This window comes from Notothenia rossii, assembly GCF_949606895.1.
Source record: "Notothenia rossii genome assembly, chromosome: 1".
NCBI classification, from domain to species: domain Eukaryota; kingdom Metazoa; phylum Chordata; class Actinopteri; order Perciformes; family Nototheniidae; genus Notothenia; species Notothenia rossii.
This window is the reverse complement of record NC_136912.1, coordinates 13,031,466-13,047,378: the sequence shown is the minus strand read 5'-3', so window position 1 is coordinate 13,047,378 and position 15,913 is coordinate 13,031,466. Positions and strand designations below refer to the sequence as shown.

Below are 15,913 nucleotides of genomic sequence, written 5' to 3'. Positions count from 1 at the left end.
CCAGACCTGCTGCCTGAAGAAAGCAAGAGCTCACCGTGGCCCCTGGGGCTCTTACTTGACCCGTCCTGCTTTTAAAGGCTGATTATATTGTTTGAGGTCTCTGATAGGGCTGCACGATTTTGGGGAAAAATCTAATTGCGATTTTTTTTGGACAAATATTGCGATTGTGATTCGATTTGCGATATTTGTTTTTAAGCGACCCAACGGAAGTTTATTGTATAATGCGACCATATCTCCGCTATGGAGGTCGTATCAACGTGCTCCCGTCTCTGGCACCCCCGCAGCCTGAGCTACGAGTGAAAGAACTAAACTTACATGAAACTTCCGTTGGGTTGCTTTAAAGTCAAGCTTCAGTTTAAGATTCACCCTGTAATAGATGTAACACATGTGATGGAGCATTACTAACCTGACTCAGACGGTTTGTTTCACCAAACCATCTAGGAAAGCTCCATTGGAAGTAAATGTCACCTTCTATAATGGGCCACTTCTGATTGGTTAACAATGGCTGGTACATGTGGAGCACATCACTTCTGATTGGTGTGGATGACTGACACACAAGAAGAAAGAAAAAAAAAAATGTAAAAAGAAATCGCATCATTTCAAATTGCGAGTTCGATTTAAAATCGATTAATCGTTCAGCCCTAGTCTCTGACAGTAAGCATATTTCTTGTTGCACCCAGAACTGTACTAGTAAACAGGAGAACAAAGCCTGATTTGGTAGTTATATTGAATTCTGGTATATGACACAATCTCCTATAACCCCCAGAGATAATACTAGCTGGTAGGTACAAGTTGACAAAAAGGGCCCCTCAAGGAATAATTACACAACAATGTAATATATGGTTTCAATACTTATTTGTTTGTAGTTGATTCAATCAATTCAACAATAGATATTAGATTTCGAGATGTTTAGACCCCAATGCTTCACTTTAATTGGCCTAACAGGTCATTGTGTATTATTATTCTGTACATGGAGAACCGCTGCTTCGCAGAAGGTACACAGAGTTACATAAAAGAAAAAGACATTTTATCATCAATAAGTTACAGAATTGTGATGATTTAATTGTGTTTTTTTTATACTCAAGCCTATGTTTTGTAATTTTCAATTTCTTGTATTCTTGCATGGCTCATAAAAATGATGTAAGATTTTGTGCTAGGAATCTTTTTGTAGCTCAAGTAAACAGAAAACCCCTATTCTCAAAGACAAAAAGCTGCTAGTTTCCTCCTCTGTTTTCATGTTTGCTGTCAGATGTTGCAGTGTGTACACTGAGGGGCGATTCTACATGTTCCATAATGCATTTTGTGGATCTTTACCTCCTTTCGGAGTTTGCGGCTGCTGTCCTTTGTGTCTTTATCGAGCTTTAGCTCAAACCACAACACCCTCCATTCAGCAGGGTATAAATTAACATTGATTTTAGATACAGTCTTACTGTAGCATCATGGCCTTGGTAGCCAAATAACTAACAATAACCTTCACAGTATGAGAGGAGGGGGAGGAAGGAGGGCAAAGAGATGAAGACACACAGAGAGAGGATTGCTTTGCACTTCATTACATATAATTGCTGATTAAAGCAAAAATCTCGAGTCGCTCCACTTGTTAGTATTTTCAGATGTCCAGTCCAGCTGTGCACAATGCAGAAGCATTTGTCTCAATAACACATCGTCTATTGTGGTCTACTCTGTTGAACCTGTTGATTTAACCCTGTGGTCAAGTTGCCATTCTGAGTAATAGTCAGCAATTACATTACACGGCACTGAAAGCTGTTACTGTGCAGTGAATTCTCTCTCTTCTTCCCCCTCTTTCCCCCTCCTCTCTACCATATGTAACTTTGAGAATCACATGCTGCATGCTGCCAGCTCAGCTCAGCAGTCTGATGCTTGTTAATTGTTTTGAGGCTGGAAAGGGAAAGGAAGGGGTGGTGGAGTGGTGAGAGAAGGAGGGAGACGGATGTCAGAAATCAGAGGGACCCCTGCTGCCATGTCTGGATGCAGCACTGGCTGCGCAGTGAGAGGATAAGGGGGGAGAGACAGCGTCAGAGTTGTGCTGTGCAGTCTGGTCAGAGGTACTGACAGCCCCAAGATTGATCTATAGAGCTCTGTATCGCACATAACATCAATTCTGTCCTGCTTTTCTCTTTCATTCTCACTCCCTCATCACTCCTCCTTCCCCTCTCTCCCCTGCTCTATCTCTCTCTTTCTCTCTCCCTCTCTCTCCCTCCCTCCCGCTGCTGCTGCTCCAGGTCCCTCGCCGGTCCCTCTCTTCCGTATTAGTTTCCAAAAGGCATCTGTAATGCTGCCGGGGAGCGCGCTCTGAGGCAGCAGGAAAGCGAGGCGAGCGGATTGCTATCTTTGTGACAGCTTCTCTGCGCGGCAGGCTGCGTGTGAACCGGGGAACTGGACTGGACTGTGGTGTTTCGTGGTGGAGGTAGGAGGGGAGGTGGAGGAGGAGGGAGAGCTGGACAGATGGAGGACGGCACCCAACAACTGGGACACTGCATGGTGGACATGAGGGAGCTGAGTGCCAACCCTGAAGGACTGACCGCTGCCGGTGAGCTCACTGTCTGTCTCCTAATCTTTCTCCTCTCTCTCCTCAGTGCAGTTAAACTCTGAAACACCTTGTCTGCTGTTACGATTCTCTCTCCCTGTGCAGTTTCCTACGTTTTTCAAAATGCGTGTCCCAATGGTGTTTGGTTTTTGGCATTTTTTCTTTCTTGTTGCAGTGGTTGCCCCTAAAAACATTGTGTGTGTGTGTGCGTGTTTGTGTGTGTGCGTGTGTTTGAGAAAGAGGGTGGAGGTACCTGTATAGAACGGTTTTATATGCACGATAATCCTTAATGACTCAATTGACTTGAGTGTCATTTTTTTGGATGCATCAGGGTCATATTTTTGCAATTTAATATGGCAGTAAAATTATTCATGCCATTAACAAAGTGTTTCCTTTGAATGATTAAAAAACAAATGAGCACATACAAAGATGACAGGGATCAATGTCCTGTTGATAACTTAATTGTCAAGGGTCTCCACAAATGATATCCGGCAAATCAATGTTAAAGCCTAGTGGCATCCTTTCCACAGGTTTCCAATTAAATGTTAGCCTCTTGCCGTGTGGTGGAATTAAAATCACAATTTGTTTGCCTCAGAATGTAATTAATTATGATGGAGAGGACTGCCTTACTTAATTTTGGACAACACTGAATTAGATTTAATGGCTCTGCACAGTTTGAAGTTTGGAAAACACTGTCGACAAGTCGGTTTGTGCGTATGTGTGTGTGTGTCTTCGTCTTCATGTGCGTGTGTCTGTGTTTGTGTGAGTGTGTGTGTGTGTGTGTGTGTGTGTGTGTGTGTGTGTGTGTGTGTGTGTGTTTTGCTTTTTACTGCAGTCATATTCCATACAGCCTGAGAGTGTTGTCACTAACGAGCACTGGCAGAGGCAAACTAGATGTCTGAGTGCCCATCAAAACAGGAGAGCGCTGAAGAGATTAACCATATCAGTGATGCCACAAAGCCGGCTCTCCAGGTTTAATACCTTTTGCTCACCAACAGGACAGACACCGCATGCAGCTCTGCTAAGCATTTGCATTGGCATGCATGCTCGACACCATCCTCTTCCCCATGGGGATAAGTAAATGGAGGCGTACAAAGAGGAATGAAAGCGTAATTCACAATGCCTTGTCTCTTTCGCCTCCAACCAAAAGATACACGCTGAACCAGCTTACATGCACCATTACTCTCACACACACACACACACACACACACACGCACACACGCACACACACACACACACACACACACACACACACACACACACACACACACACACACACACACACACACACACACACACACACACACACACACACATATGAGAAGACGTTATCATGCACACACAGCCACACACGTGCTTCAGCAGTGATGACCTGATTGCGAACCCTCGATATGCGTTACTATAAAAAAAAAAACACTGTCAGTTTGGAGTTGACATCTGACAGGTGTGGGAGTAAAACAACAAATGACACCTCACTGTACCTCTGTTTTGTTTCCCTGAGGCATCCTGTGAGACAAAAGGGAAGAGCGAAGAACATAATTACCATGTTTGGCACGAAAAGACAAGTTGACAACCCTGCATTATCAGTCGCAAGGTGAAATAGTTTATCTCCTTCTTGACAGCACAAAGAGGTGGCTGCTGCTCAGTGCTTATTAAGGTAGGACTGAATTGGCATTAAACAAACTCCCCCTCCATAAGGGGTGAAATTATGTTATTTGACCAATTAAGCATTCATAGCAGATTTTTCCTATGTGTTTTCGATGAAAGCTTGATCTACTGGGTTCTCATTGCACGATGCCTGACATCACAAACTGTGGTGAAGCAAAAAGTCTCCATCTCCATCTCCGTGCCCTTGTTAACCCTCCGCTCTCCATCTCCCATTGGCGCAACAGTCAAGACCTCCTCAGCTTTCACAACACTTCATTAAACGCTGGCAACAAAACCATCTGTCGCCTCTCAATCTCCCAGGGCAGTAATGTGACGATAACTCACTCTACCATTCAGCACCACTTGTCCTAATGGGACGCCTGTTTGTGCAAACATCAACTGTGTTAGCGGTATGCTAGCCTCGCTGATGGCTGAATCATCAGAGGGGGTGTCAAGGTGTTGTTAAGGCAATTTGTGGGCATGTGATGTAGCGTTAGTGCATATAAGTGAATTATTAATGTCATCTCAACATCCAAAGTAAATGATATTCAAAATATAAACAGGACTAAGGCACAGGCTCCTTTATGTAATATCTATTCATGAAGAGGATAAGCAGAGGTGATTAAGAATGTGTGCGATACCCACTGCGAGGGGCTTTGTCAGAGCTCTTTTTGGAAATTGCCTGATTCTTTTTAGTCGAGCTCGAAGCGCCTGATGTAGACCGGAGCAGCAGCAGGCAGCATTTTGGAGCTTTTCCACAATTATTTTTTGTGGAGTCAGGAATAAAAGAGCGATCCCATGTGAAATCTGTGTGCGCACCCCCCCACATTTCCTACTTCCATCCCTCCTCTCAGAGTGTCTGCTCGGAGCTAGTGAGTTGTTATCACACTGTGCAGCGGGTGAGGACGCAGGGCAATGAGAAGGGAAGAGGGTTAAATGATCATCTGCAAGACGGACAATTTAAGTCCCTGTACATTAATTAGCTTTGTCATTCCAGAGAAATCCCCTATTACGCTCACAGCCTAATAAATTACCCTATCCTCTGCCTTTTCCCCCACTGATACCACCTGCAGACAGTGGGGGTGATGGATTGGAGGTACAGTGGGGGCTGTGCTGTTATTTCTAGAGCCAGATGAAACTGCGGTATAGCGGGCAGGCACAGCTCATTTGCTTTGGGCCCCTCTGGGAGTTACATCTGCATGTGCCGCTTGCCTGCCTGTCGCCATGCTGAGCGTATTACCATATTCATAATGCCAGCGGATATCGATTTTAAATACCACACCTGTTCCACTTTTCTCCACATACTTATCCACACATGGGAGCTGGATCACCCGTGGGTTTCACGTCCTAACGGGGATGTGTTTGAGATCGACTGTACAGATGGTTGACCTTTCCCCGTGTGATGGGCAATTATTATAATTAGACTTTGTGTATATGTTTTGGTCAGCCTCATTCTCACCAAGAGGTTAATGACATGCGGTGGGCTCTGTGCTCAAAGACAAGAACGGTGTCATGGCGTACATAACAGGTGTTCTGTCCTTGGGTCACCTACGCATCCTTTCTCCAGGATTTTAATAACTGTGGATGTTGTCGAGCAGCTTCCAGAGCTTTACTATTAAATGTCATGTATTCATTCTCTTAGATTCAACAGAACCTGTGTTTCCTGTCTTACAATCAAAGCATATTGCCGTGTTCCTTCTATATTCTATAAATACTTGCTGTGCTCTGGAATTCAGACATCTTTTAACTCCAGAGCTTCACTATCAAGCATATCTCGTTGCCATATGCGTGTACGTCTCATGATCAGTATCCCCAAACCCATATCAGACTCAGCTTTACTTCTTATCTGTATTCAATTAGTTCTGCAATGACAGATATTTTCCCCATGCTTTCCCTAGATAAGTTGGTGTGTAGCACAGATGGAGTCCTCCAGAGTAACTGGGCTATTCAAGTGACAGTCCCTTATGATGGCACCAGAGACCCAGCAGCTGGCGCCGTCTCAGCCCACCTAGCTAAAGGGATCCGCGTTGCCACAACACAACATGTCATCCAGGCTTATTAAAGTTTAATCAGCACTCGCATAGGAAGCCTTAGTGGTGACAACAAGAAGAGACACGACCCCTGAAGAACGGGATAATGATGAGAGTAATGTGAAAAGCACATAATGACACAGAAAGTGTATTTACATACTTAATTGGCCTATTTGTGTGCATGTGCGTTGCCCATGCTCTTGAACTATGTGTGTGCTTGATTAATTAGACAGTTACAGTTCTAGTATGCATAACAGAAATTGCTCTAAGTTTGCATAAGCCTGTTTATTCAAATGTAACCTACCCCGAGAGCAGCTGTCAAGCTTAATTCACTGACACCTGAGAAAACACTGTCATATTGCGATTTTATTTTTACAATTTGTCAACATATGTGCTTCATTTAGATATGTACTGCAAGTTGCCATGCATTTCTCAGCCTCAGAAGGCAAGTTACTGCCAATAGGACACTATTAGTAATATTTCCCATAATTGAGTTGACTTGTTATTAGTAAGAAATGCTTTAATCATTGGTTGTTTTGCGTGCATTAAACAGTCAGAGGAGTAGATGTAATTAAAGGTGAATACTCTATTGGAATTCAATTGTGGTTATATTTTGAAACTCTGTGAAACTATCATCAACACTTTTGAACAGTTTCATGTTCACACACCTTGTCCTATATTATAATTTAACACATTTTTAAAGCTAACAGGAATACTGGTTATATTGAAATACATATTTGGGAGTAATAGTGCTGGAAACCACAACATAAAGGTGAAACAGTCGATTGCAAATCTGTATAAAATGAAGGTTTCTTAATTATTATGTTATCACTTATACAAAATGCATTGCTTACTGTGTGATACTAGGCATACAAAAAATAATATGAATAATCGACACTTCAAAAGAGAGCGATAGACATTAAAGAAAATCTAAACCTTATCATACACAAACGTAATTGAATGTAAGGCTGGTTTGAATGTATCTATTTGAATGTAACATATCATATCCACCCTAAACATAATTCATAACATGACTGTGACCTTTAGCAGATCCACATTTATTCATCTATGCATATGAAACTCATTTTTTCCTTTGAGGGCCAAAATCTTCCTTTTTTAAAATGGAAGATCCCACGAGAACAACTATTAAGTTTGGCTAATTACACAGATGCTTTGCCTCTTTCATTCGCCCCACCCCAGGTTTCCTCAACATTAGCTCTGATACTGTTTACTCGACAGGTGTTCTCTTCACAGAGGGGGTCAGTGGTTGCTGCTTTTATCTTAAAGCTAAGGCTCTTTTTATGTGTGTCCAGCATGACATCTAATGAAAGGTGTCTTTTCATATTGCCTCATTTGTTGTGTGATTGTTGTTTAGTCAATTCAACATGGATTTGTTACCCCTGCAAAGACCTTGAAGTGTGATGAAAGGCTTTTACAAATAAACTGACCCCGACTTCACATGCAAGCTGCCAAGAAAGTGCAGTGAATGCAGCAATTATGAAACACAAGTAAATCATTTTTAGTGAAGGATCCTCATTATATAAAATGACTATTAACTAAAGTCGTGTGGCCCCCCATACATCAGTAAGCATCGAGCATCCATGGCCCATTAGCGGGGTTGATGAGCCTTAGAGAGGCCAATTGTGTCAAAGCACCGCAGGGAGAGCAGAGCGGCATTTCCCCTCTCCGCGTTGCACCATTATGCAGGTGTTTCATCTGTTCGGTGTGCGAGTTGGACTGTGGGAGTGATGAATGAGAGACAGCGTTAGTGACAGATGATACAGGCAGTCAGTCCTCCACTCTTCATGATGGCATCAGCCCTGGAGGACAATGGATACCTAGATCTCCTTGTTCAGACACTCTCAAAGAATGCAGTGTGTTTGCATAATCTAACATGAAGAGTAACATCAATCACTGTGGCGTTTTCTGTCACGCTCCTAGCGTGTTTGAAGACTGTTAAGATTTATTTTGGTGCCGATTTAAAATGATTTATCCACAGTAGTGCCACATTTGTTATAAAGCAGATTCCGACCCCTAAATCTAATTCAGGGTATTGGCTATGTAGTTCGCTTTTACAGTACATAGAGCTACACTTATGTTACATGTTACTTGTTAGACGCTTTTATCCAAAGCAACTTAAATACTCAGTACTGTGGGCAATCCCCACAGGAGCAATTTGGGGTGAAGTGTCTTGCCCAGGGACACAACGACATGCTGACTGCAGTGGGGTTTGAACCTGTGACCCCCTGATACCAACACCAACGGACAACCCACTATAACACCCTTATGTGTCGAAACATTTAGTAGATAAAGAAAAGGTTGATTTAAAGGATAGAAACCATGCATAGCATTTAACTATAGTGACCTTTTTTTCCTTCCGTTTAATGTCTTTGTATATCAGATGTCTTTGGGTTTCGGACTTGTCATATCTTAAAAAGAAAAAGTTATTTGATTGAAATTGTGATGGGTATCGTTCACTCTGTTCTGACATGCTATAGACTTAGGAGTAATCAACAGGTTAAACTATGAGTAAAATAATCATTATTTGTATCGTGTAAGCGAAGAAGAACTGCAATAGTTCAGATTAACTTTCATGTGTGTTGCTTCTTGGTTTCTCCCATTGAACTTGTATCGCCCTCTTCCTCTACAATGATCTCAACACAGCTCTATTTTTCTTTTTTTCTCCGTCTCTCAGGTGTTATGCTAACGCCCCAGCTGTCTCAGATGGAGCTCAGCCTTGGTAAGTTGTGTATATTCTATATTCTTTGTGATTCAAGGGTCATTTAAAAGATATCACCCACTATCTTGAAATCCTTCTAAGCACATTAGATAAAAATGTGACACATGGACTTGCTTTCATGGTCGCACACTTCAAGTAATGTCAAAAATGTATTTTCTCATCCAGAAACACTTATCAGGCCTTTTGGCCAAAATAAATCCAACTGTAAGTGTTGTGAACACACACCAACAAGCAGTCTCATGCTGACAGTTACACTAATGCAGAAGTCAGTCAGAATTAGTGGCATATCTACCAACGTCCTTAATGTTTTCTCAATGCTGACACACACACACACACACACACACACACACACACACACACACACACACACACACACACACACACACACACACACACACACACACACACACACCCCGAGTTTGGTTAGGAGTGACAGCACAGAAAAAGCACAGAGATAACATTAGACAGAATGGCAAGAGGCTGCTTTTGAACTTTTCGTGAAGATGGCCTTATTCATTTTTAATACAACAGAGATGTTGGGAATCTATTTATAGACAATTCATTGTGGCTCGGGTTAAGATTCCTCAAGTGAGAATCCAAACATAAATAGTCTTGCAATGGTCTTTGACAGAAGAGATTGACAGCTTCAAAGACTGGCGCATGTCTTTTGAGGCGACTGCAACAAAGGCTCCCCACCGTTGTGTTCGCAACAAAGCATGACTCAGTACAGATATTCCAGGAATGTAGCTCCTCCTCCTTCTATTTCATGAGTATTAGAAAAGATTATTATTCCATAAATGTATTCTCTCTAGTGATTACCTTGATGCCAAGGAAGTGCTCAGTGTATGTCTTATGACCATTTACATAGTTAATGTGTTGTCTTGTGATGCATTGTGGTACATGTAGTTTATGGACATTGTGCTTCTGTAAAGTGGCATGAAACCGTATAATAAACGTATTATATGTTTTGAAGCTCTTGCGGGCCAAATAAAATGAAGTCGGGGGCCGGATTTGGCCCACAGGCCTTGAGTTTGACCTGACCTAGAGAGTACTAGAAAATACAGTGAGTCCTAAACACAAGTAGTCAGAGTTCATTTATAACGCTTGCTTTGGGTTCTAAATGTTTTGCTCTCAAATGATGTTTCACTTAAATAGAAAAATAATTTTAAAGTATATATACAGAGCCCTGGAGGGTTCATAGAGAGAAAAAATAAATAAAACGAGGCCATGCTTTATTAATTTGTGCGCACGATATACTTTCTCGTTCGCACAAGATACTTTCTCGTTCGTACGAAAAAGTTACCGGTGCGCCAAGTAGGAAGTGGAGCGCACAGGAGACAACCGTTTCATTGCAGACTGTTATGTTTATATGGGGAAATGGCAGTGCATACATTAATTGAGATATATTTCAAACTCGGACTTCATTTTAAGGACATTTCGGCCAGAGGTGTAGAGCTATTTGTTCAAGCACGGGATTCGCAAAACAGGAGAGTCTGTGAACCAGTCTGCCTTGATCTATGAATCAATGTCCGTGTCTCTCACAGTATCTGCTATCTGCGCGCAGTGAGCCGTGTCTTTTACGCAGCGCCTTTACTGTGTTTACCTTCATTAGAACACCTGAATAGAGATCGAGGCTGCTACGTTTCACACACACACACACACACACACACACACACACACACACACACACACACACACACACACACACACACACACACACACACACACACACACACAGACACACACACACACACACACACACACAGACACACACACACACACACACACACACACACACACACACACAGACAGACAGACAGACACTCTCACACACACACACACACACACACACACACACACACACACACAGACAGACAGACAGACAGACAGACAGACAGACAGACAGACAGACAGACAGACAGACAGACAGACAGACAGACAGACAGACAGACAGACAGACAGACACACACACACACAGACAGACAGACAGACAGACAGACAGACAGACAGACAGACAGACAGACAGACAGACAGACAGACAGACAGACAGACAGACAGACAGACAGACACACACACACACACACAGACAGACAGACAGACAGACAGACAGACAGACAGACAGACAGACAGACAGACAGACAGACAGACAGACAGACAGACAGACAGACAGACAGACAGACAGACAGACAGACAGACAGACAGACAGACAGACAGACAGACAGACAGACAGACAGACAGACAGACAGACAGACAGACAGACAGACAGACAGACAGACAGACAGACAGACAGACAGACAGACAGACAGACAGACAGACAGACAGACAGACAGACAGACAGACAGACAGACAGACAGACAGACAGACAGACAGACAGACAGACAGACAGACAGACAGACAGACAGACAGACAGACAGACAGACAGACAGACAGACAGACAGACACACACACACACCTCTACACACATCAAACTGCCCGATTATTCCCCCTATTACTCGTTTTATGAAGGAGATGTCCGGTCACCAGGGCGCATGATGTGTAAATAACCCAATTTGTGTCCTGTGAAACTGAAAAGGATATGACATTGTTTTTGTTACTTTCGTTGCAGTTGTATATTTCTTAAATGTAATTTAGGTTAACTTCCTGTTACTTTGAAGGCGAGTTTACGCTGTTGACAGGAAGTTGTTGTTGCTATGGAAACATGACATGCTACATGATGTGTGTGTGTTTGTGCTCTGCTCAGCTCAGCTCTGTGTGGCTGTGTGTGTTTGGTGTATGTGTGTGTCCGACACCGGCATTTGTTTTCAAATGACCATAAACAGTCATTTACACACGTGTATTCCCAAGTGAAAGAAGTTTGTTTAATCTTAATCTCGATGTAGGCTAGTGCTAAATGTTGTTGGAGTGCACCGGAACAAACGCCACTGTCATAATATCTTCTGAAAACAAAATGCCCATACACACAGACACACACACATACACACACACACACACGTCTTGGCGACCGGACATCTTCTTCATAAAACTAATAATATGTCGTAATAATCGGGCAGTTCGATATGTCTAACCATACGCGATACGTATATCGTGGGAACAAATTAATAAAACGTGGCCTTGTTTTATTTAAATTTCTTTCTATGAACCCTCCAGGGCTCCGTATATATGGATCTGAAATATTAAAGAAATAGAGTTGTCACAAGCAAATGCCATCTCCCTCTAAAATTGCTCTGGTTGATCGTTTTCTCAATATACAGTACAGCTGTCAAAGATAAATTACAGTGTTTCATATCTGTACATTTTTCACTATAAGATATCTCTGATAAATATTTTGAAAACTGACATGAAACTGAAACTTTACATTTTCTAAAAGTGATATTCTTTGCATAAAGAAATGTTTTGACCATTGTCTAAAGATAAGGCCTATTATAGTCAAGCATGAAGTCTATCACGTTGTCCATTGTGTCAATCATGATACCCTACTGACATTTTTTGGATTAGATTCAATTCAGATTGAATTTTCTGAAAGCGTTAGAATCGCACATGAAAAATATTGAAAGTTGCCAGCTGCCCTCGGCCATGTCTTTGGCGGTGGTCCAAGCTTCGGTACCACAGTGGATAAAGTTAGTATACATTTGCACGGTTCAAATGCCAATACATTTGTGTAAGGTTATTCTAAGTCTTATTCTCATTCATACTTAATTAATTTCTTCTTCTGTCAGCATGAACACAAAAAACTAACCGGTATTACATTTCATTCTAAAGTTTATGGTCTAAAAGGGTATTTAAAAGTCAGACAATCAAGGTGTTGAAACCTGCAACAACCTGTAATAAGAATAACAATAACTATCCAAGCATTCATCCTACCTCCGGATGGAAACAGTAGAACAGAAGCAAGCCAACAAAATACATACATACAAGATTTCATACACAAGTAAAAGCTTTGTGTGGTTTAATGGAAATGATGAAGGACAGAGGAAATAAAGAGACATTCATAAGGGAAGCATCTGAAAGCCCACACACAAACTATTCAGTTGCTAATATTACATTCAAATTCATTGCTTTTGGCATAAGTAGTCAGAGGAAACATAGCGTTCTCAGTAAGATTCCTTGAAGAACTAGAGCACAAAAACCAAAGTAAGCTTTACTTTCAATTAACCTTCATTATATAGACCTAACGTGTGAAGTAACATATGGACCTCACAATGAGCACAATATGTCCTCTTTAAGCATGTTAAACATACATAGTGGTGGGAAACTGTTTCATGTTCAAGCGAGGGATGTTCAAAATAAACTATTGTGTGTACTTGAGGTCAATGCAGAGATTTGAGGCCCTGTCAAAACTCTGTAGCAACAGGGAGCTGAGTATAAGAAGTCATTATTCTTTGTTAATAAGTATGCACACTTATATGGAAGTTCAATAGCAAATGATTGCACAAACAAACCCACACACATTTGCACTTATTCTGTCACCACAACATTATGTGGTCTTTGCTTTGCTCAATGCAATACTTAAAGCTTTAGCCATGTGAATGTGAAATCATTATTTAAAGCTTAACAACATGACCAGTTTATTAAATAGCTGACTTTATAAAACCGCCCAGCTTACACAACACTAATAACACAGTCTGAAAATGACATGTACTCCCTACTTCTACTCAGATAAAGTATGAGACAGTGGTCAACAGCTTGTCAGACTCATCATGTCCTGGGTTTTAAACTGCAGCTCAGGTTTACTTTATTCGAACCAAAAATAATGAGGAGATTTGTGTGTTGGTGTTTGCCTCTGTTTTGACACTGTGTCATAAAGATCTAATGTGAAGACTTCTCTACCCAAAAAGTTAGATATAAACAAACAAGCTCACCGAAGAAATGGTAATGTGTTTCTGTCAATACCAACCAATTTAAATGGGTGACTCCGGTGGCTTAGTGCAGACAGTCAGTAGGAGAATTATTCTCGTTATATTCCAACCCTTGGATGAGATATTGATAAAACTAATGGTTAATTATTTATCTTGTTATGACTCCTAAGCAATGCTGCACATCAAAAACGTTCTCTTAGATTGCTTTCAGGGGAACTCAGGTCTCTTTTTGGAAAGGAAAGTCCCTCCATGGCTCCTTTCAATTTCTACACTGAAGGAAATGCAGCAGTTCTAGAAGTAAAATATTCTGAAACTAAAGATACTCTATTAGTTCCTCATAGGCCTACAGGTGACAGTGTATAAGCACACTTTATTAACATCAGCAAAGAAAAGAACTTAACAGTAGCACAATTAAAACCTCTTAAGCCCCACGGACCCGGTTCCGGGGCCGAAATCGCGTCATTTGCAGGAAACAACATATAAGAAACCTTAATATTTAATGAACTATGAATATTTTATATCCATATAACGGGAAAAAACTAATTTAACTGATCTTTTTCATTTTTTTTTCTCGAAAAAACCACAATGCTAACACTGACCCTCAGAATTAGCCCCGAGCGAAAAATGCTAACCTATTACTGCACCGAAAATAACTCCTAGCTCCCTTATTACTTATCCTAGCTGCACATCCAACACATCGTTTATGATCGTAAAGACACAGAATCTAACGGTGCCCACCTTTACCCTGAAAGATACAAACTTGCGATGTTATCAACAAATACGTACATCAAAACATGTGGCGCTAGGTAGCCTAAAACGCTAACATGGCTTACCTTGGTTTTGCCTGGTCAAAACTGGTCTTCAATGGCATTAAAAGGATAAAAACGATGCTGTAGTTAATCCATAGGTTAATATTCAATGTGACTGTGTCCCCTTTGAAATGTTCTGATAATCTATAAGCAATAAAACTGCAATTCCGTTTTCAAATATCAGAGCAGACCATTCCTACGCTCTGTAGCAAGATTGAATGTGCTAAGACCTATGGCTAAGACGCCACCTTTTTTTTTTTACATGAGTGTGTGCGGGATGATTTCCCTTCGTTTCTATTGGCTCTAACGGTCAGCAAGAGATGTCACATGTCAAAATTGAACAAAGGGGGCCAGAGATAAGGAGAATCCACCCAAATGGCCCTGAAGAGGTGTTTTTATTGCTAAATCTGTCTGAAAAGGTCAAATATCACTTGTTTTGCATCAATCTTGATACAGGGTACTTATTATGTGTTGTACTTTGGATTCCTAAAGCTTTTACTCTACTAACCCATCATCCAGGGTTAGTTTTCACTATAAGTACAAAATATTTTTTGGACAGACACTATAATTTACAGTTTTTACCATGTTCAATCGGAATTTTCTTTAAAATAAAAAACATCTATATCGATTTTGACTCTTCTACATCCAACTCACAGGTTTATCATTACTTTGAGAAAAAAGATTATTAATTTAACCCTTTTAGAATGGAAGATATGGTCATTTGTCCTGGGAATGTCATTTTCAAGCCTTAAACCTGAAAAACAGGCTTGGGGCTTAAGAGGTGTAAAATCTTTCATACATCCATGTCTCTCCTTTTAATGTTTTCTGTTCTTTTTATCAGAGTCAATGTAATGATGTACGTGACACGTTGAATATCATATATTCTGTGAGGTGATTAACCACAGTAAAAGCCCAAGCTAACGTTGTGCTTCTACAAAGACTCTTTTGTTCTTTTTCCAGTAATGGCCTAAGTTCTTCACAGTAGTTTTTTTCCAAAGTGAATTTATATTACCTTTCAACAGTGTTTGATATGAGAAGTGGAAACCCAGAAGGTTTAAAATGAAATTGTTAATGTTCAAGCAAAAAATACGTTTATACCTCTGCTATAAAATGTGTTTTTTTTGTAAAAAACGTAGGCGTATGGCGACTTCTCCTAAGTGCCATCATCTTTTTTCAACTATTCAAGAGGTGTCCACTTTCAGCTGCAAACAATGTGTGAAACATTGAGAAAAGCACTGTTGACTTCCCTGTAGCAAGTAGAGAAGAACCGTATTATGATCTTGTCT

The 15,913-nt window shown here is 41.1% G+C and overlaps 1 protein-coding gene across 5 annotated transcripts in view; it reads left to right on the top strand.

The window, feature by feature from the left end:
- Positions 1-2,435: 2,435 nt before the first annotated feature.
- Positions 2,436-15,913, top strand: part of inpp4b (inositol polyphosphate-4-phosphatase type II B) — a 166,189-nt gene continuing 152,711 nt past the window's right edge. For 3 of the 5 annotated variants that reach the window (XM_079678930.1, XM_079678928.1, XM_079678926.1), the window contains exons 1-2: positions 2,436-2,548; positions 8,918-8,962. In XM_079678930.1, coding sequence (XP_079535056.1) covers positions 2,464-2,548; positions 8,918-8,962 — 130 coding nt within the window. In that variant the 5' untranslated portion in view covers positions 2,436-2,463. The remainder of the gene's footprint in view (positions 2,549-8,917; positions 8,963-15,913) is intronic. The other 2 variants (XM_079678929.1, XM_079678927.1) reach the window with 1 other exon arrangement.